Below are 16,750 nucleotides of genomic sequence, written 5' to 3'. Positions count from 1 at the left end.
TGCACTGGCTCCCAGTCGAGTTCTGGGTCAAGTTTAAGGTACTAACTAAGGTATTGAAAGCCCTTAATGGATTCAGACCAGGGCTCATTTCGAGGGGGGATGCACAGGAACGCAGTTCCGGTAGTTCTCCAAGAAGGTCACATGTCAACTGGCAATTCCCACCTGATTTTCAGACATGTTGGGCCCATTTCAGCCTGGATTGGGTCGGTGCTGGGTGAGGGAACCCTCCCCTGCGCAGCACCGACCTGGTCCCAGCTATTTCAGTCCCAATCTGGGCCCAAAATGGCCACTTTCTGCCATTTGGGGCCCATTTCCACCAGGATTGGGCCCAAAATGGCCAGGATCAGGTGCAAAACAGCCAGAATTGGTCCTGAAATGGCTAGGATTGGGCCTTTGACAGGTGGTGGATCACTCCCACTCCCAGTCAGCAGCAGCCCAATCATGACCATTTTGTGCCCCTTTTCGGCCATGTTCCCTTTTGGGGCCCAATTTCGGCCCTGAATGGCCAGGATTAAGCCCAAAACAGCCAGGATATGTGATGGCACATGCAAATCAATTATGCTAATGACACACTTTTGGTGATGTCAAGGGGCATGGCATATGCTAATGAGTTAGGCTAATGAATTCCTGCAGCTCTTTTTCTATGAAATAACCCCTCATTCAGACCAACATAGCTTTGGGACCCCCTCTCGCCATATGTTCCCCGGAGGGCACTTCATTCTGCCAACAAACACCTTTTTGTGGTCCCTGTCCCCAAGGATGTTCACCTTGGCTCAACCAGGGCCAGGGCCCTAGCTCCAGCCTGGTGGAACTCTCCATCAAAGCTAGGGCCTCTGGGACACGATACAATTTCACCGGGCCTGTAAGATGGATGTTCTGCCAGACTTGAGGTGGTTGAGGTGTGGGCAAACTGCCCAGTTGGCCCCTCTGCTGCAACCTCTGGTCCATTTATTTTACATTCTTGGTGACCTGCCTGCCCTCCCTCCATGATACTGGTGTGTGGGATGTATTATGGTGAACCATTTAATGCTGATTTACTTTTGTATTGGAACAATGAAATGGTGGAGTTTTATCCCTATTCAGTATTGTTGTTTTAATGTATTGCATCACTGGAATGGTGTTGTAACCTGCTCTGAGCTGGCTTGCAGGGGCGGCGTGGAAGAAATCCAATAAAGTAAATTCAATTAATTAATTTTCACTTCTATTTAAATATATTTCTATCTTTATATTGAATAATAGTTGCTCTTTTTTGAATACTTTTTATTTATTGATAAATTTAAAATCCCTATAAAAAGGAAAGAGAGAGAAAAGAAAAAAATGAGAGAAAAAGAATAGAACAAAAATTAAAGAAAAAGCACAAAGAAAACTACATATATAAAAATCATTTTTCTCTACAGCACCTATCATAGCTTTTAAAACATCATACTTGTTTTGATAGCGCCAAAATTTGCCTGTTCAGTAATGCCCCCTTCTATTTAGTTTTCCCAAACGTATCTTCTTAGAAATCAAATCCACAAATCATCATCAGTTCATTTTTTCTCATCCCATGCAGAAAGTCAATAAGGGGCTTCCAATTTACTATAAAAGTAGACAGTGTTTTATCTCTGATCAGAACTGTAAGTTTAGCCATCTCTGCTAACTCCGTCATTTTCACAATCCAGTCACCCACAGAAGGCAGTACTGTATTTCCCCATTTTTTGCACATATAAAAGCCTAGCTGCTGTTGTCATATATAAAAATAGGGTGCCATGTTTATTTTCCATCTCTTTGTCCATTAGTCCCAACAAAAAGGCTTCCGGTTTAAGCTGTATATTGATCTTCAAAATTTTCTGTTATTATCATATGAATTTGCACCAAAAATTTTTTGTATTAAGACAACTCCATCAAAACTGATAAAAATGTTCATTCGTGTTGATCACATTTCCAGCATTTCTTTGACATTCCCTTACCCATTTTTGCTCATTTATCTGGAGACATATACCACCTACTATATAATTGAATAAGCGTGTTTCAGACAACTCACTTTATACCCTGCAGCACCACCAGAGGGCGCTGCTGCAGAGAGAAGCCCAGGTGAGGCACCATGTCCCTGGAGAAAACATGCCGTGACAGGAAGGCCGGGATTGGGAGGGGAACAGGTGCCAATACCACCACCCCCGCTTTCACCCAACTGGTATTAGGAGCGGAACAGATGGTAATAGTCACCCCCACACACACACACACACTCACACCCCACAACCAGCTAATATTAGGAGCAGAGCAGGTAGCAATGCCCGTCTAGTGCCTTAACCCACTTAATATTAGGAACAGAGCAGGTTGCGATGCCCACTCCCCTTCAGCCATCTGAGCCCAGGAGCAGAGCAGGTGGCAATGCCTGCTCCCAGCCTTACCCAGCTGCTATTACAATCAGAGCAGATGGCAATGCCCACCCCGGCAATTCCCACCCCCTGCCTTAACCCAGCTGGTATTAGGAGTGGAGTAGGCAGCAATGCCCATCCAATACCTTAACTCAGCTGGTATTAGGAGCAGACCAGATCACAATGCCCCCCAAATCAGCTGGTATTAGGAGCGAGACAGATGGCAATGCCTGCCACCCCCTGCAATTCCCACACCCCACAGTAACCCAGCTAATATTAGGAGCATAGCAGGTAGCAATGCCCATCCAATGCCTTAACCCAGCTGGTATTAGGAGCAGAGCAGGTAATGCCCACCCCCTGTCTTAACCCAGCTGACATTAGGAGCGGAGAAGGTGGCAATGCCCACTCCCCTTCAGCCATCTGGGACCAGGAGTGGAGCAGATAGCAATGCCCACCCCTGCCTTAAGACAGCTGGTATTAGGAGCAGAGTAGGTGGCAATGCCCATCCAATGCCTTAACCCAGCTGGTATTAGGAGCAGACCAGATTGTAATGCCCACCCCCACCTTAACCTAGCTGGTATTAGGAGCGGGATAGGTGGCAATCCCCCCCCCAGCAATTCCCACACCCCACATTAACCCAGCTAATATTAGGAGTGGAGCATGTGGCAATGCCCACCCCCACCTTAACCCAGCTGGTATTATTAGCAGAGGAGGTGTTAATGCCCACCCCCACCTTAACCTAGCTGGTTTTAGGAGCGGAATAGGTGGCAATGCCCCCCCTTTCAGCCATCTGGGATCAGGAGCTAAGCAAGTGGCAATGCCTGTCCCCTGCCTTCACCCAGGTGGTATTAGGAGCAGAGTAGATGGCAATGCCCACCCACTGCCTTAACTCCCGTGGTATTAGAAGCAGAGCAGATGGCAATGGGCACCCCTCTTCAGCCAGCTGGGGTCAGGAACAGAGAAGGTGGCAATGCCTGCCCCCCGCCTTACCCAACTGGTATTAGAAGCAGAGCAGGTAGCAGTGCCCACCCTGACAATTCCCACCCTCCCGCCTTAACCCAGCTGATATTATGAGAGGACCAGATGGGAATGCCCACCGCCTGCCTTAACCCAGCTGGTGTTAGGAGCAGGATAGGTGGCAATGCCCCCCGCCGGCAATTCCCACACCCCACATTAAGCCAGCTAATATTAAGAATGGTGCGGGAAGGCCTGGGGTCTCTTCTACCATTGTAAACCTTTATGATTGGAAGACTTGTGGGCCGTTTCTCCCTGCATCTTGGGAACTGGTCCGGAAGCTCTGAGCGCAAGAGAGGGAAACTGATTTCGGCTTGGGGGGTGAACTCCAAGAGGGAGGGAGGGAGGGAGGGACCACCCCAGGCATTTTATCCAGAGGGAGGGATAGGACAGTCTGTGGAAGGAGCAGAAAAGCCCCTGGAGCAGAAGAAGGGCCATCTTCAGGGCGACCAGGTGGGCCTTTTGCTCCTTGGAGGTGATGAGCCGTCTCTGGATGCTGTGAGGAAATGGGTTGTCAGTTTATGGAATTCAAGTTACTCTGAATTCATCTCCCAACCCCTTGCTACAAGAAATCCAAGGTCTTGACTCAAAAGGTTCTTTATTGAAAGATTACATTCATAGCACAAGTGTCCATAATTAATCCAAAGGCATCAAAGCTTCTGGCTGACAGGGAAGCTTTGTTGATAATGACTTGACAGATACCAAAAGCAGTATATCACACAGTCCCTCAGAATCCCCCCCCCCCATGGTCTAGCTACAGTTGAAGCCTGGGAATGCGAGGGAGAACTTCGAAGGGCGCTGCTTAGGACTAGGAGATAAGATGCCTTCCCGTTTCCCTGGGAACGCATCTGCAACCTGTGGACAGAAAGGCACTGGGAAACTACAGTATGAGAAAGCATCTGAATACAACATGGAGTCACAATGGATAACAGGCCCTGACAGGGGTCTTCTCAGAGCCTGAAGAGAAGGGAGACACGGCCAATGGTCCAGCAAGGTGCACGGATTATTTCCGCCCCTCTTTTGTTCAAAGCACTTGGGTGGGTAGGCCTGGGTTTTCCCACCTGTCCTTAAAAGTGGTTGAAATGGGGCACTCATACATAACACGCTACGGCCACTCAAACGAGATAGTCGGACTATAAACTGAGGTTGCCAACTCCAGATTGGGGAAATTCCTGGAGATCTGGTGAGTCCATCTTCCAAAGCAGCCATTTTTCCAGGGGAAGAACTCTTCAGCCTGGAGATTGGTTGCAATCCTGGAGATCTCCAGGCCCCAACTGGAGGCTGGCAACTTTCCCTATATCTATCAGTTGGGGGAGGGCATCCGCTAAGCGGCTACTCTAGAAAGGACAGCCCTCCTGGATCCAAAGGGGCACCCATCTAGTCTAGCACACCGCTTCCTGGAGGGCCAGCCAGGTGACCCCGGCAAGCCCACAAGCCAGGCAGGCAGGTACACTGCCACTGAAGAGGGAGGTTCCATGTAGCCATTAATCCCTGCCCACTCAAAACACTGGCTAGAAAAACGGGTGGAGGAGGGGAGAGGTGGAGGCTGTTGCCTAAGTGGGTGGAGGGGAGGCGGGGGAATCAGAATGGTGGACCCCCTTTCCCCAGCAAATTTCATCTATTATTCAGCAGCCGTGGTTTTATGCTCTTTAATGTTAAGATGAAGCATGGATTAATTTTAAAAAGCACAACAGATTTGCACAAGCATCTGGGAATCCACCCTCCAGACGGGCCTCTGTCCACATACAGCCCCTCTTTTCTGCCCCCCACGCCCCCCATGGGTGGGTGGAGATGAGGCGAGTCCCCAGATGGGAGGAGAGGGGCAGCGGCCACTGCCTCAGCCCCTCTTGGGCTGCCATCCTCCAGGGGAGAGCTGGAGATCTCCCAGAATTGTAACTGATCTCCAGAATGCAGGGAGTAGTTCCTCTGGAGAAAACGTCTGCTTTGGAGGGGGGGGGGGACCTTTGGCGTTATGCTCCACTGAAGTCCCGCCCCTAGCCCAACGCCACGCCTCCCGCCTCCACTCCCAAAGCTGCAGGACTTTCTCCACCCTACCTCCTCCCTCCATGGAGGAAGAGCCTGGCCCTCCGACTAGACACTAATGCGCGCTTTCTAAGCTTTCCTAGTTTTTTGGGGGGGGTCTCTTGAGGGTCCTTGGGGACGCCTTTCTTCCTCCACGCTCAGCTGCCAGCAGAACTCAGTCGGAGGTCTGGCCTCCTGAGGGCCAGTCCCCCAGAAATAGAATAGCAAACCTGCTCCGGCTTGGAAGCCCCTTCTCTTCCTCGCCTGTTGCTACATGCTCGAGGAGGACGTTGGCTGCTCCAACCACCATCCTTGGACTCCCCAGTTTTAGGGGCGCCAAATCCTGCTTGGAGAAAAATCTGGAGATTTGGGGGGTGGGACCTGTGACGGAAAGGGTTTAGGAAAAGGAGGAACCCCCTTTCGAGGATCTTGTTCTCCCGGGTCTTTAATGCTTCCCACCGGTTTGGGTGGTTCTAGTATTCAGTGAGAGCCCGGGAGCAATTTTAGCTGGGAAAGGGTTAATAAAAGCATGCTACTTCCATGTTTTCACTTCTAAAATCTTGTTCTGTAAGAGTCTTTAATGCTTCCCACTGTTTTGGGGTACCTCTGTTTGTTTAGCGCCGGCTCCAAGCCCGTCCCGGCTTCTACCCCGTCCCCAGCAGATCTTTTTGAGGCTCTTTTTGAGACTCTTTTCCCGACGCGAGAACCAGCGAGCCCCAGCGCTCAAGCAGGACAGCCAAGAAACGCTGCCCTGCTAGCCCAGGGGAACCGGGATTTCTGCTCCAACCCGCTCGCTTCGGTTCGGCCGCCCTCTGGAGTTCCTGCCGTGCTCACGCTCCCGGGGCTCCTCCCGTCGGGTTGGTAAGGGCTTGTTCTCCTGCAAAGAGCCTCCTTTACAGCGCCCCCCCCCGGAGCTTCTCCCGTCGGGTTGGCAAGGTCTCGTTCTCGTGCAGAGTCTCCTTTGCACCGCCCCCGCCCCCGCCGAAGCGGCTTCCTCAATTCCCAGCGAGCGCTCAGGCTGCCGCCGGAGGATCTGCCTGGCGACCGATGACGAAACTAGAGTGCCTCTTCCCGATTGGAGGACTAGCCCCCTCTCCTGCCAATTTCGCCTTCTTCCTGGGACCGCTCGCAGGTTCGCACTGACTCCGCGCGAACTTTGCAGGATCAAAAAGGTGGCCATGGCTCTTCCGCAATGAAGGATGAATTCGCTCCCGCGGGGCCGCCTGCTTCTGGGGGTAGTCGCCCTTCTGCTGGTGGGGGGCTACGGTGAGTGCCAACATTTCCTTAATTGCTGGAGGGAGGGCAATAGTGGCCGGGGGATGATGCATGGGGTATGTGTGTGTGTTGGGGGAGGGGGTGCGTTTCTCCACCCGGAGCTCTTTGCAAAACCCCTTTCTTTAACTGGCGCGTTTTGTAAGTGCTTCGGGGCAGGCGCCGCGTTGCTCTCCCCTCTTTGCAGCGCCTGGCTCCCAGTTCCCTAAATGGCGCCCCCTCCCCTTGGAACTCCGCGCTTCCAGTGCCTAAAGTGCCCCCCGCCCTGTTCCTAGAAATTTGCCTGTATGGGGGCCTGAAAGCTCAAGGGGGGTCCCCAGGTACCTTCTTTTCTAAAGCTGGGGGAATTCCAGGGAACTCCCCCCCCTTGAGCTTTCAGGCCTTTGCGGGGGGGGGCGTTTCCCCCTATGGTTTGCTTCATTCTGGCCGCATTTCTGACAGAAGATTCCCTGAACTTCTGTCTCTCCCCCACCCCATAATATATGCTGAAGGCTTCCTGTGACTTGCCCCCCCCCCCCGGTGAGTCAAGCTAAAGTTGTCAACTCAATCTTCAGAAATTCCAGGAGATCTAGAGCTGTATAATGCCATAGAGACCCAGTGCATAATGCCATTCATGCGTGCATTCAGCCATTCATTCATAGTCTACCTTTCTCACTGAGACCCAAGGTGGAGTATACGGCGCAACTTAGTATGAACTGCAGCTGGGACACTGACAGAACAAGTACAATCGGATGTCGGTTGTATGGGTGGGAATCCCTTGCAATGCTGGAGGTCAGCAACCTGAGGCCAGCAAGCGGCGGACCCTGTTTGCTGAGCGGACTGCCTGGCTGAGGCCTTCTTTGCGTGCTGTGGCAGAGTCCGCCCCTTGGCTTGCTGGCGGGGACTCTCCAGGCAACAGGGTTTTCTTCATGCAGGCTAATCCAGGGGAGAATTTATATTTTATATAATTCAAAATAATGTATTTTAAATAAACGAATGCTGAATCACTCACCCAGTCTCTGCCAGCAATCCAGAAGCTTTCCACTTGGTTCTGAAGAATCTTTTCCTTTCAGTCCAGCCCAGAGGATTATGTGGGACTGCGGAAGCCTTGGCGAGGAGACGGGGCGATGCCCGGGAGCCCAGACAATCTTCTCTCCATCCCAAAGGTCTCTCCTTCTACAGAGGTGTGCCACCCTCCTCTCCTCTTTCCTTCCCCTCCCCAGCTTTTAAACTCCCTCCCCCGTTCCTTGAAGTCCCTTGTAACAATTTTTGTTCTCTCCTGTGTAGTCCCCCCCCCCTACAGACTGGGTCTCTGGATCAGGGACTGAGGTTTGGGAGTTTCCTTCCTCACCTGCCGTCCCCTTAACTCTGCCCCCCTCAGCTTCTCTTCCTCCTTCCAGGCTCCTCCTCTACCTCACACTCCATGCGGTATTTCTACACGGGGGTATCTCAGCCCAGCCAGGGGCTGCCCCGGTTCATCGTTGTGGTGTACATAGATGACCAGCCCATCACTCACTATGACAGCAACACTCAGGAAAAGGTGCCTGTTGCCCCCTGGATGAAGAAGGTGGAGAAGGACAATCCCAGGGACTGGAGTGCAGAGAGTCAAGCCTTGCTACGCAATGAGGATTTGTTCAAAAAAAGTTTAGTGGCCCTGCAGAATAGCTACAACCAGACCAGTGGCACAGGTGAGTGGCGGTGGGAGGAGCCAGCCAGAGTGTCTCCGCCTCCCCATCCCTCCCCAGCATAAGAGAAGGAGGCGGGGCTGCTGCTCAGGAGGTAAGGAAAAGGTGGGGGCTCCTCCCAGGAGACAAGAAGCCCTCTCTCCTTTCCACTACACCAATTCTGGCTTTTCTTTCACTGGCAGACTTTGATGCCAACTAAAGCAGTGGGGTAGCTGCACCTCCCCTTCAGCACCTGGCAAAGCCAGTAATCAGCGCAGGGGGGTGTTCTGGGGGGGCAGGCTAGAATAAAAGTTGCCCCCACCCACAGCAGCAAAGTTTCCTTATTGTGCAGCACAGAGCCTGGGGGGAGGGGTGTTGCAATCCCTACAACTTGGGGAAGGGAGGTGGAAGGAGGATGGGTGCGGAAATCCGCCTCCCACTTTTCCCTTCCATAGGTGTTACAACGGGAGGGAGGGAGGAAAGATGGCTTTCCTTGCTGGAACGTTCCCTTAGACCAGTGCTCCCAATCGTGTTTCCATGGAGGAACCCCCAAATCAATTTTCCAAACCCCGAGGAATCCCTGCCTATGAAATTAATTGCAGGCCAGAAAAAGTTGATGGCAGCGAGAACAATTCTGTTACTGCTAAATTATTGTCATTTGTATCGTCAGTGCTGTGTAACATCAGGAAACAAACACAGGCACAATACAACTAAATAGAATGTTAATAACTGTGATCTTTTGAGCAATTTTTGGTTTTTTTCACCATACTTTATATTTGTCCCACAATTTCTAATGGAACCCTAGATGATGATCTATGGAAGCCCAGGGTTCGGCAGAACTCTGTTTGGGAAACATTTCCTGAGACCAACAGGTCCCAGGTGCTGACACGCCTTGGGGATCTCCTGAGAACATCTAGACTGACCCTCTGAGAACAGGCCCTTCAAATGTGTAATGGAGGAAGGGCTTGCATGGGCAATGCTGTGTGGAAGAGGATGCAGTAAATTTTTCAAGTTCCTGGGAATTTTCAACATAAAAGATCATCCAAAATAACTTAGAAACAAACACCCAAGTACCGGGTTGGGTTTCAAGAATATTAGGCTATTAGAACAACATTTGATTTATATACTGCCCATCAGGACAACTTAATGCTACACTCAGAGCAGTTTACAGAGTATGTTACTATCATCCTCATGACAATCACTCTGTGAGGTGGCTGGGGATGAGAGAGCTCAGAAAGAGCTGTGACTGATCTGAGGTCACCCAGCTGGCTTCAATCGGAGGAGTGGGGAATCAACCCTGGTTTTCCAGATTAGAGTCCTGCCGCTCTTGACCACTCCACCAGACTCGCTTTTAGTTCCGTCCTTAATTTTTAGGCCTCCTTACCTGAGGAATGGGGAGGGGGTGCGGATTGGTAGCAAGACCTGAATTCAATTGGACTGCCCGCCAACAGGCCACTGGAAGCAACCCCAAGCAGGAGATATGGCGAGGGTGACTCCTTTGTACATATGCCCTAATCTCATGACCTCCATGATCCTTCCTCCTCCTAGGAAATCCTCCCCCATCACTGCAGGGGTGCAGAACAGTTCTCCAATGAGACTGGATAGGAAGGAAGATCTACTCCTCCCTCCCTGCTTCAGCTCCTGTCTGAACAGCCCCTTTGCAAATGGGCAGGCAGGGACCCCTGGGGGAGGGGTGCCTTTGTGAGGCTGGGGCCACCAGGGAGAGGGAGAGCAGTCTGCAGCCCCCTGTTCTTCAAGCCTCTTTCCCCTGTTGCTTCCTTTTAAGAGGCGAGAGGCCCCTCCCCATATACAGACACATCTCTTCTCCCCTTGCCTCTTCCAGGGCTCCACACGCTGCAGCTCACGTATGGCTGTGAGGGGGGAACAGAAGAGCAGCTTGGGCTGAGGTACTGGAAGTTTGGCTATGATGGGGAGGACTTCCTGGACTTCGACAAGGAGACCCTCAGCTGGACGGCGGCAGATAGGCAGGCCGAGATCTCCAAGCAGAAGTTGGACTCCCTTCTGAACTATTCCAAGCAATGCATGTCCTACCTGGACGAGAAATGCATTGATTGGCTGCAAAAGCGCCTGGAGTATGGAAAGGAGGCTCTGCAGAGGACAGGTGAGGAACCTGGGGGTAGAGGCATCCTCTGGGGGGCTCCGTTGGGGCTTGGGTCTGGGCACTCCCCATGAGTCAAAAGATCCTTCCCAGGGCTCAAGATCTTTCCCTCTCCTGTCCCAGCCCAGTCTTCAGGTTAGGCTGCGCGCTTAAAGAAGTGGCTCCTTCTTCCCTCCCCCCCCACAGGTTAAATTGCTACAGTCCTCCCCCACCCCAGGACTGCCCATGCAGATAGATCCTGCCCAAGAGCCAGGCAGGCACGTGCAAGAGTCTTGCCTGGGGGAGGGGAGTTATGCCAATGCTTCCCGCTCTTTATTAAAACAAGCCTTGCTAATACGTTTGATGAATTACCGCTTTTCCCTCTGCCTTCCTCCTTGCACTATTCCCCTCAATGAATTGGAGGAGTAATTGTGATATAAAGATTGTTTGGGGTGGGGGGATAACGTCAGACAGGCTAGCAAGCCATTCATGTGGGGGTCTAACTATTGGGAGGGGATGGGGAGTAGACCAGCTGCTTCGCTGTTTTCTTGGCTGGGCGTTCGCTGCTGCCTCTGCCGAACGGTGTTATCCGTGCAGGTGGGAGGGAGCATCTGGGAGCCGACCCACTTGGAGGACTGAGCTCTGCATCTCTCCTTGGGTTTTCCCCGCTTAGAAGCTATGCGCCAACTTCAACTGACTTTCATTTGGACTAGGGGGAGGAGATGGGTGGGGGACAACTTTTCTGGGAGGGCTTCGCTTTGGCATTTCAGGCAATTTGCTCTGTACAGTGTTCTACTAGTGGAAATCTCATAATAAAGACCTTTAACTCATACAGCTGTGTCTGATGAAGGATAGAGCCCGAGAGAGTCCCTAGCCAGGCCTGACAGTGTGTATATGTGGGGTGTAAGGAGGAGTTGCTTCTTGATGGGTTCACTAAATGAATATTATTATTTAGAGTAAAAAATGAAATGCAGGTAAAGGAAGGATGTTCACCCCCAAGCCCTGAAATGTTCACTGGGCCTGTCTCAGAGGCACCATTAATTTTGAAATAAAGGCTAGAGAATCCATTTCTAGGGAGTGTTTCAGCTCTAGGAGATGCTCCAGGTTTGGGGTAGGACTAGATGACCCCATGGGGTTCCCCTCAAGGCCAGCCTCCAATCTGTCACCTCCGGAGATGTAGTGAGTTAACACAGGATGACATTGTCATTTCCACAGAGCGCCCAACAGTAAAGGTGGCACGCAAGGAGGGCTACGGTGGCCAGGAGACCCTCATCTGCCAGACCCACGGCTTCTACCCCAAGGAGATTGAGATCGCCTGGACAAAGGATGGGGAGGTCAAGTGGCAGGACACCTTGACAGGGGGTGTTGTCCCCAACTCAGATGGGACCTACCACACCTGGCTCAGCATCGAGGTGGACCCCAAGGACAGGGGCCGCTACCGGTGCCAGGTGGGACATGACAGCCTGCGGGAGCCCCTGCATTTAGCTTGGGAAGAGCCAGGTGAGAGACGTGGGGGGGGGGGGCAAGGCTGTCTCCCTTTGGGGTTGGATAGGAGCTGAGTATGGAGTGTGAATTCTTGCCTATAGAGGAGGGGGGGAGGCTGAGACCGCCAGGTGCTTTCTGGGGTCTCCAATCTCTCCTATCACACCTTCCAGCAGCAGTGACCAAGTTGATTTTATTATTATGGCCTGAGTTGCAAGTGGCCATTGAGGCCATATGAACAAATACATGCTGCTGTCACAGAGAGACACTGGGGAGGTCACAATGGGAACCGGAGGTCATTTCAGCTGCTTCTTGTTCCACAATGAACGTCATGAGTGGATTTTTCTCTTCCTTAGACGGGCTCGACGCTGATTGGGTTGGTGGATAAAGCAAGGAGTACAAATTAGAATTATTTACAGGAGGGGAAAGCAGGACTCTGCTTCAACAAAATTACAATCGCTCACACACACCCCGCCTTGATTGAAATGACAGGCTGTATCTGCCTGAGAGAGAAAGATGGAACGACGCAAAACTGAACTATTCAAAACACCTTTTAATTAATATAGGAGGACTGTATTGTAGGGAGATGGTCTCAGAGATGCTTCACTAATGAGTTAGGGACCATCGACTTCACCGTTATGCTGCCTTCCATTGTATATGTTGCTTTAAATGTGTGCTCCTATGTGATAGCCGTGCTTCCTGTTGTCTAATGTCAGCCCTCGAATTGCTTATGCTCTCTTTCACCATTTCCTCAACTCTGTATTGGAGTCTTGCTAAGGCATTGCCTTTGGAAACTTGCATTTATTTGCCCTGTGGCATAGTTTACAGAAATGTCCCTGATACTGACTGTACAAATCTCACACTATGTAATCTGCCTTGAGTTTCAGTGAGACATAAATAAAACGTAAATAAAACAATATAAATGTCATGTGACATAAATAAATAATAGACCCAGGGCTCATTTTGAGGGGGAATGCGCAGGAACGCAGTTCCGGCAGTTCCCCAAAGAGGTCATATGTCAGGCGGCCCCCACCCACCTGACTCTCAGCCATTTTGGGCCCGTTACAGCCTGGATCGGGCCTCTGACGGGTGGTGGATCATGCTCCTGTTCAGCAGCGGCCCAATCCTGACCATTTTGGGCCCCTTTTTGGCCAGTTCCAGCCCCTTTTGGCCATTTTGGGCCCAATTTCGGCCCTGAATGGCCAGGATTGGGTCCAAAGCAGCCAGGGTAGGTGATGTCAAGGGGTGTGGCATATGCAAATCAGTCATGCTAATGACACATTTCCAGTGATGTCAAGGGCCGTGGCATATGCTAATAAGTTATGCTAATATGTTATGCTAATGAGTTCCTCCAGCTCTTTTTCTACAAATAGACCCACCCAAGAAATTCAGCCTATCGAAATAGTTTGCTTTGTCTCAGGATATTTCCCTCGATCCCCTCAGTCACTGCTATTTCGATACACTAACACAAGATACCTGCTTTTGTCCCTGCCTCTCCATCCAGCCCCTGAGCTCTGTGTACCTAACTATAGATATCTGAGTTCTTTTCCTTTTCCATGACACCCCCGCCAACCACCCCACACACAATGTCAAAGTTTACAGCAGCATCTCCCAGTAGCCCCCAGTGCTTGCTTGGGGGTATTCACCTGTTTGCTTGTACTCCTCTGTTAAAGGGGTGGGACTTAGTGAGTCGGGGCAGAATGTAGAGGGGGGCTCTGGGGGCCCCTCTCTGGCAGGGGGAGTGGGGGTAGGAACTGCGTGTGGAGCGTGGAGTTGCACAAAGAAACTCCTAAATTTAACGCCTACCACCTTGAGCACCCTGAAATCCTTCATCTGGAAACAGCAAGGCCTGAGGCCTCGGAGAGCTGCCGCCGGGCTGAATAACGGTATTTTTTCTTCCATTCCGTCCTCAGCATCCAACGTGGGGCTCATTGTGGGAGTCCTTTTGGGGGTCCTGGCTGCTCTCATCCTGCTGGGGGCTGGAGTTGCCTACTACTTGAGTAAGTAAACAGGGAATGCCTCGGCTGGGTAGGAGGCGTGTGTGTGTGTAGGAGGCGTGTCTGTGACTGATTCTTGTGGTAGATTCCCACTGAGGACTGTGGTGGAAGCAAAGGGTTTCGGGCAGCAGCAGAGCTCCCACATCTGGTGGGATCCACAATCTCTCCCCTCACATAATATTTTGAACATGGACTGGAAAGTGTTTGTTGGCTTTAAACTACTTCTAGCCCGCCTCTCTCTCTCGAAAAGCAGGACTCAAGGTGGCTGACAGCAAAAGTCATATACCAAACAGATACGACAGGACATGGAACCAGCAGTAAAAATCCCCCACTCCGAGGTGGGACAGCTCACAGGTCTTTCCCCAGGCCAGGGGTCCCTTCAGTGCCTCAGGCAGGAGGGGAGGGAGGGGCTGAGCATCTTGTCCCCCCCCCCAGCCCTGCCTGGAACCCGCCCCACTCTGGCCTCAAGGGCCTCTAGGCCTCCCCCTTGCTGAAGAGGCAGGATGTTTCGGGACATGAGACTTAAAATAATCCTCTCATGTTGAACCTACAAAATCCAAATTTCAGGGGGGTGAAAGGCAAGTGAGGTCATCTTGTCCCCTGGCTGGATTTTCACCCAGAACCTTAAACACGCCGGGAATGAATTAAGCCCCACCAACTTCTGTGGAATGCATCTGGCGTATAAATATATTTCTCATTTTAAAGAGGCAATTTCCTTTGATGTTGCAATTCTAGGAACGGAGGCCTGTCCGCTCCCCCTCCCTTCTTGCACGGCACCTCTGAATATGCTGAAGCCTCTTGCCTGGAAGGGGGGGGGTCTGCTCTGGTCCCCCTCTGCTCTGATACTTGGGAGGGACTTCTCTGTTCCTCTCCGTGGGTAAATGAGGCACCTCAATTCTCTTGAACTAAGAGTTTCAGATCTGACCTGCTGTTTCTTTCTCTACAGAAAAAAATCGTTGTCCTGAGAGCAGCTATGAAAGAGCAACAGGTAAGTAATGTCTCTTCCTTTGGGGGGGGGGGTCACCTGACAGGCCCACAAGCTCTCCTCTACCCTCCACTGAAGTGGTCTGGGAAAGGGAGGGGGGGGGGGTCTTAGTCCTTCTGCAGCCAGGCTACTCCTTGGCTACAGAGTCGCTTGCCTGCTCCAAGCGGAGCCTCCGGAGAGCTGGCCTGAAGGGCAAATTTTAGTCAAGACAAGAAACATAAATAAGCGTATTTGAGGTGTCTCTCTCCCGACCCTCCAGAACATGTTCTGGGCAGCTTATAATAAAATAAAATAGTAAAACACTATCAGTAAAAACAGTCCTCAGAAATGGAGAAGAAAAGCCAGCTCCAATCTTCAAGGGATTTTTCAATCGGAGCTGAGGGGAAATTAGACAAGTGGGGAATACACAACTTGGCAGCGGGGGACCAAATTTTACCCTTGTATCCCCTCTTTCTGGCAGCCCCCATATCCTCTCCCCTTTCCCTGCTCTCATCTCTTTCCCACCCTCAATGGTGGCGCCGGCCCTGCCAGTAGGTTATGCGACTCTTGCTAAGTGTAGATTTCAACCTGGGCCTCCCAGAGCCTAGTCCAGTGATGGCGAAACTTTTTGAGCCTGAGTGCCCAAACTGCAACACAAAACCAACTTATTTATTTCAAAGTGCCAACACTGCAATTAAACCTGAATACTGAGGTTTTAATTTAGAAAAAACAAGTCATACAGTTGTCCGAACTAATTGACATCTCTCTCTCTCTCTCTCATTCACTCAGGAGCCACAAATGAGAATAAAACAAGTGAAATCAAAGCAGTTAGCCCTCCTTTACGCCAGCAGCCTAGCTTGCAAGCTCTCTCTCTCTCTCTCAGTCACTTACTCACTTAGGAGTCAGGAATGAAAGCAAAGCAAGTTAAATCAAAGCAGCTTGCCTGCCGTTATACCAGCAGTCCGGCTTGCAAACACTCTCTCACTCACTCACTCACTCACTCACTCACTCACTCACTCACTCACTCACTGAGGAGTGACAAATGAAAGCAAAGCAAGTGAAATCAAAGCAGCTTGCCCTCATTTAGAAAGCCAGCCCAGCTGCTGCCTCCACTTCCTGCTGCTAAAGAGACCCACAGCAGGGAGGCAGCATTGAGGAAAAGGAATCACGTGGGCAGGGCCAAAACCCATATGATCTCTGTTCAGAGCTACGGAACGCCGTTCCAATGTGTTCCCCCTCCGAATGAGCCCTGGACCTAGTCATCCAGCGACTTGGCTTGCGTGCCCACAGAGAGGGCTCTGTGTGCCACCTGTGGCACGCGTGCCATAGGTTCGCTATTGCTGCCCTAGTATGAAGCTTTTACTATTCCATAGTAGCTATCTCAGGAGGTGGCTGCTGGTATAGTGCTGTTGAACACTGGCAAGCAGATAAGCCTGGGTGAATCATACAAGTCGCTTGGTACCAAGTGGCCTGAGCAGTCCCAGTTAGTCTTCCCTCAAAGACCAAAACAGCCCTGGAAAGAGCTTTGCCCTCTCCCTCTGCCTTACAGTAACAGAAACCAAGGCTTGAAGGCTGGCAATACTGGTGTGGTTTTCTAGAAACCCCTAGAATAGCCACTGAAATCACTCATTTCTTACAGCTACAGATACTGCTTCTCTCTTTGCAGGAGATTAAACCCTCCCCCCGCCCCATGTATTTCCCCCCTCATTTTTTCCTGCAAACCTGGGACTTTTCTTAAGTTTCTGGAATGTCCTGGTTTTCCTGTTCATGATGCGAATTCCTGGACTGAATTATCTGCAGATAGAACCTTGTTGAACATTAGCTATATGCAGAGGTCATTTTGTAGAAAAAGAGCTGGAGGAACTCATTAGCATACCTCATTAGCATATGCCACACCCCTT

At 51.1% G+C, this 16,750-nt stretch overlaps 1 protein-coding gene across 1 annotated transcript; it reads left to right on the top strand.

The window, feature by feature from the left end:
* Positions 1 to 6,521: 6,521 nt before the first annotated feature.
* On the top strand, positions 6,522 to 16,523 carry LOC129328023 (major histocompatibility complex class I-related gene protein-like). Its single transcript, XM_054976762.1, has 8 exons — positions 6,522 to 6,659; positions 7,718 to 7,828; positions 8,045 to 8,332; positions 10,152 to 10,430; positions 11,622 to 11,906; positions 13,802 to 13,888; positions 14,832 to 14,873; positions 16,516 to 16,523. Exons 1-8 carry the CDS (start codon positions 6,593 to 6,595, stop codon positions 16,521 to 16,523), a joined length of 1,167 nt encoding a protein of 388 aa, XP_054832737.1. The 5' UTR covers positions 6,522 to 6,592.
* The last annotated feature ends 227 nt before the right edge of the window (positions 16,524 to 16,750 follow it).

This window comes from Eublepharis macularius, chromosome 4, assembly GCF_028583425.1.
Source record: "Eublepharis macularius isolate TG4126 chromosome 4, MPM_Emac_v1.0, whole genome shotgun sequence".
NCBI classification, from domain to species: Eukaryota; Metazoa; Chordata; class Lepidosauria; order Squamata; family Eublepharidae; genus Eublepharis; species Eublepharis macularius.
The sequence above is the reverse complement of the archived record's forward strand: the minus strand, read 5'-3'. Positions and strand labels throughout refer to the sequence as shown.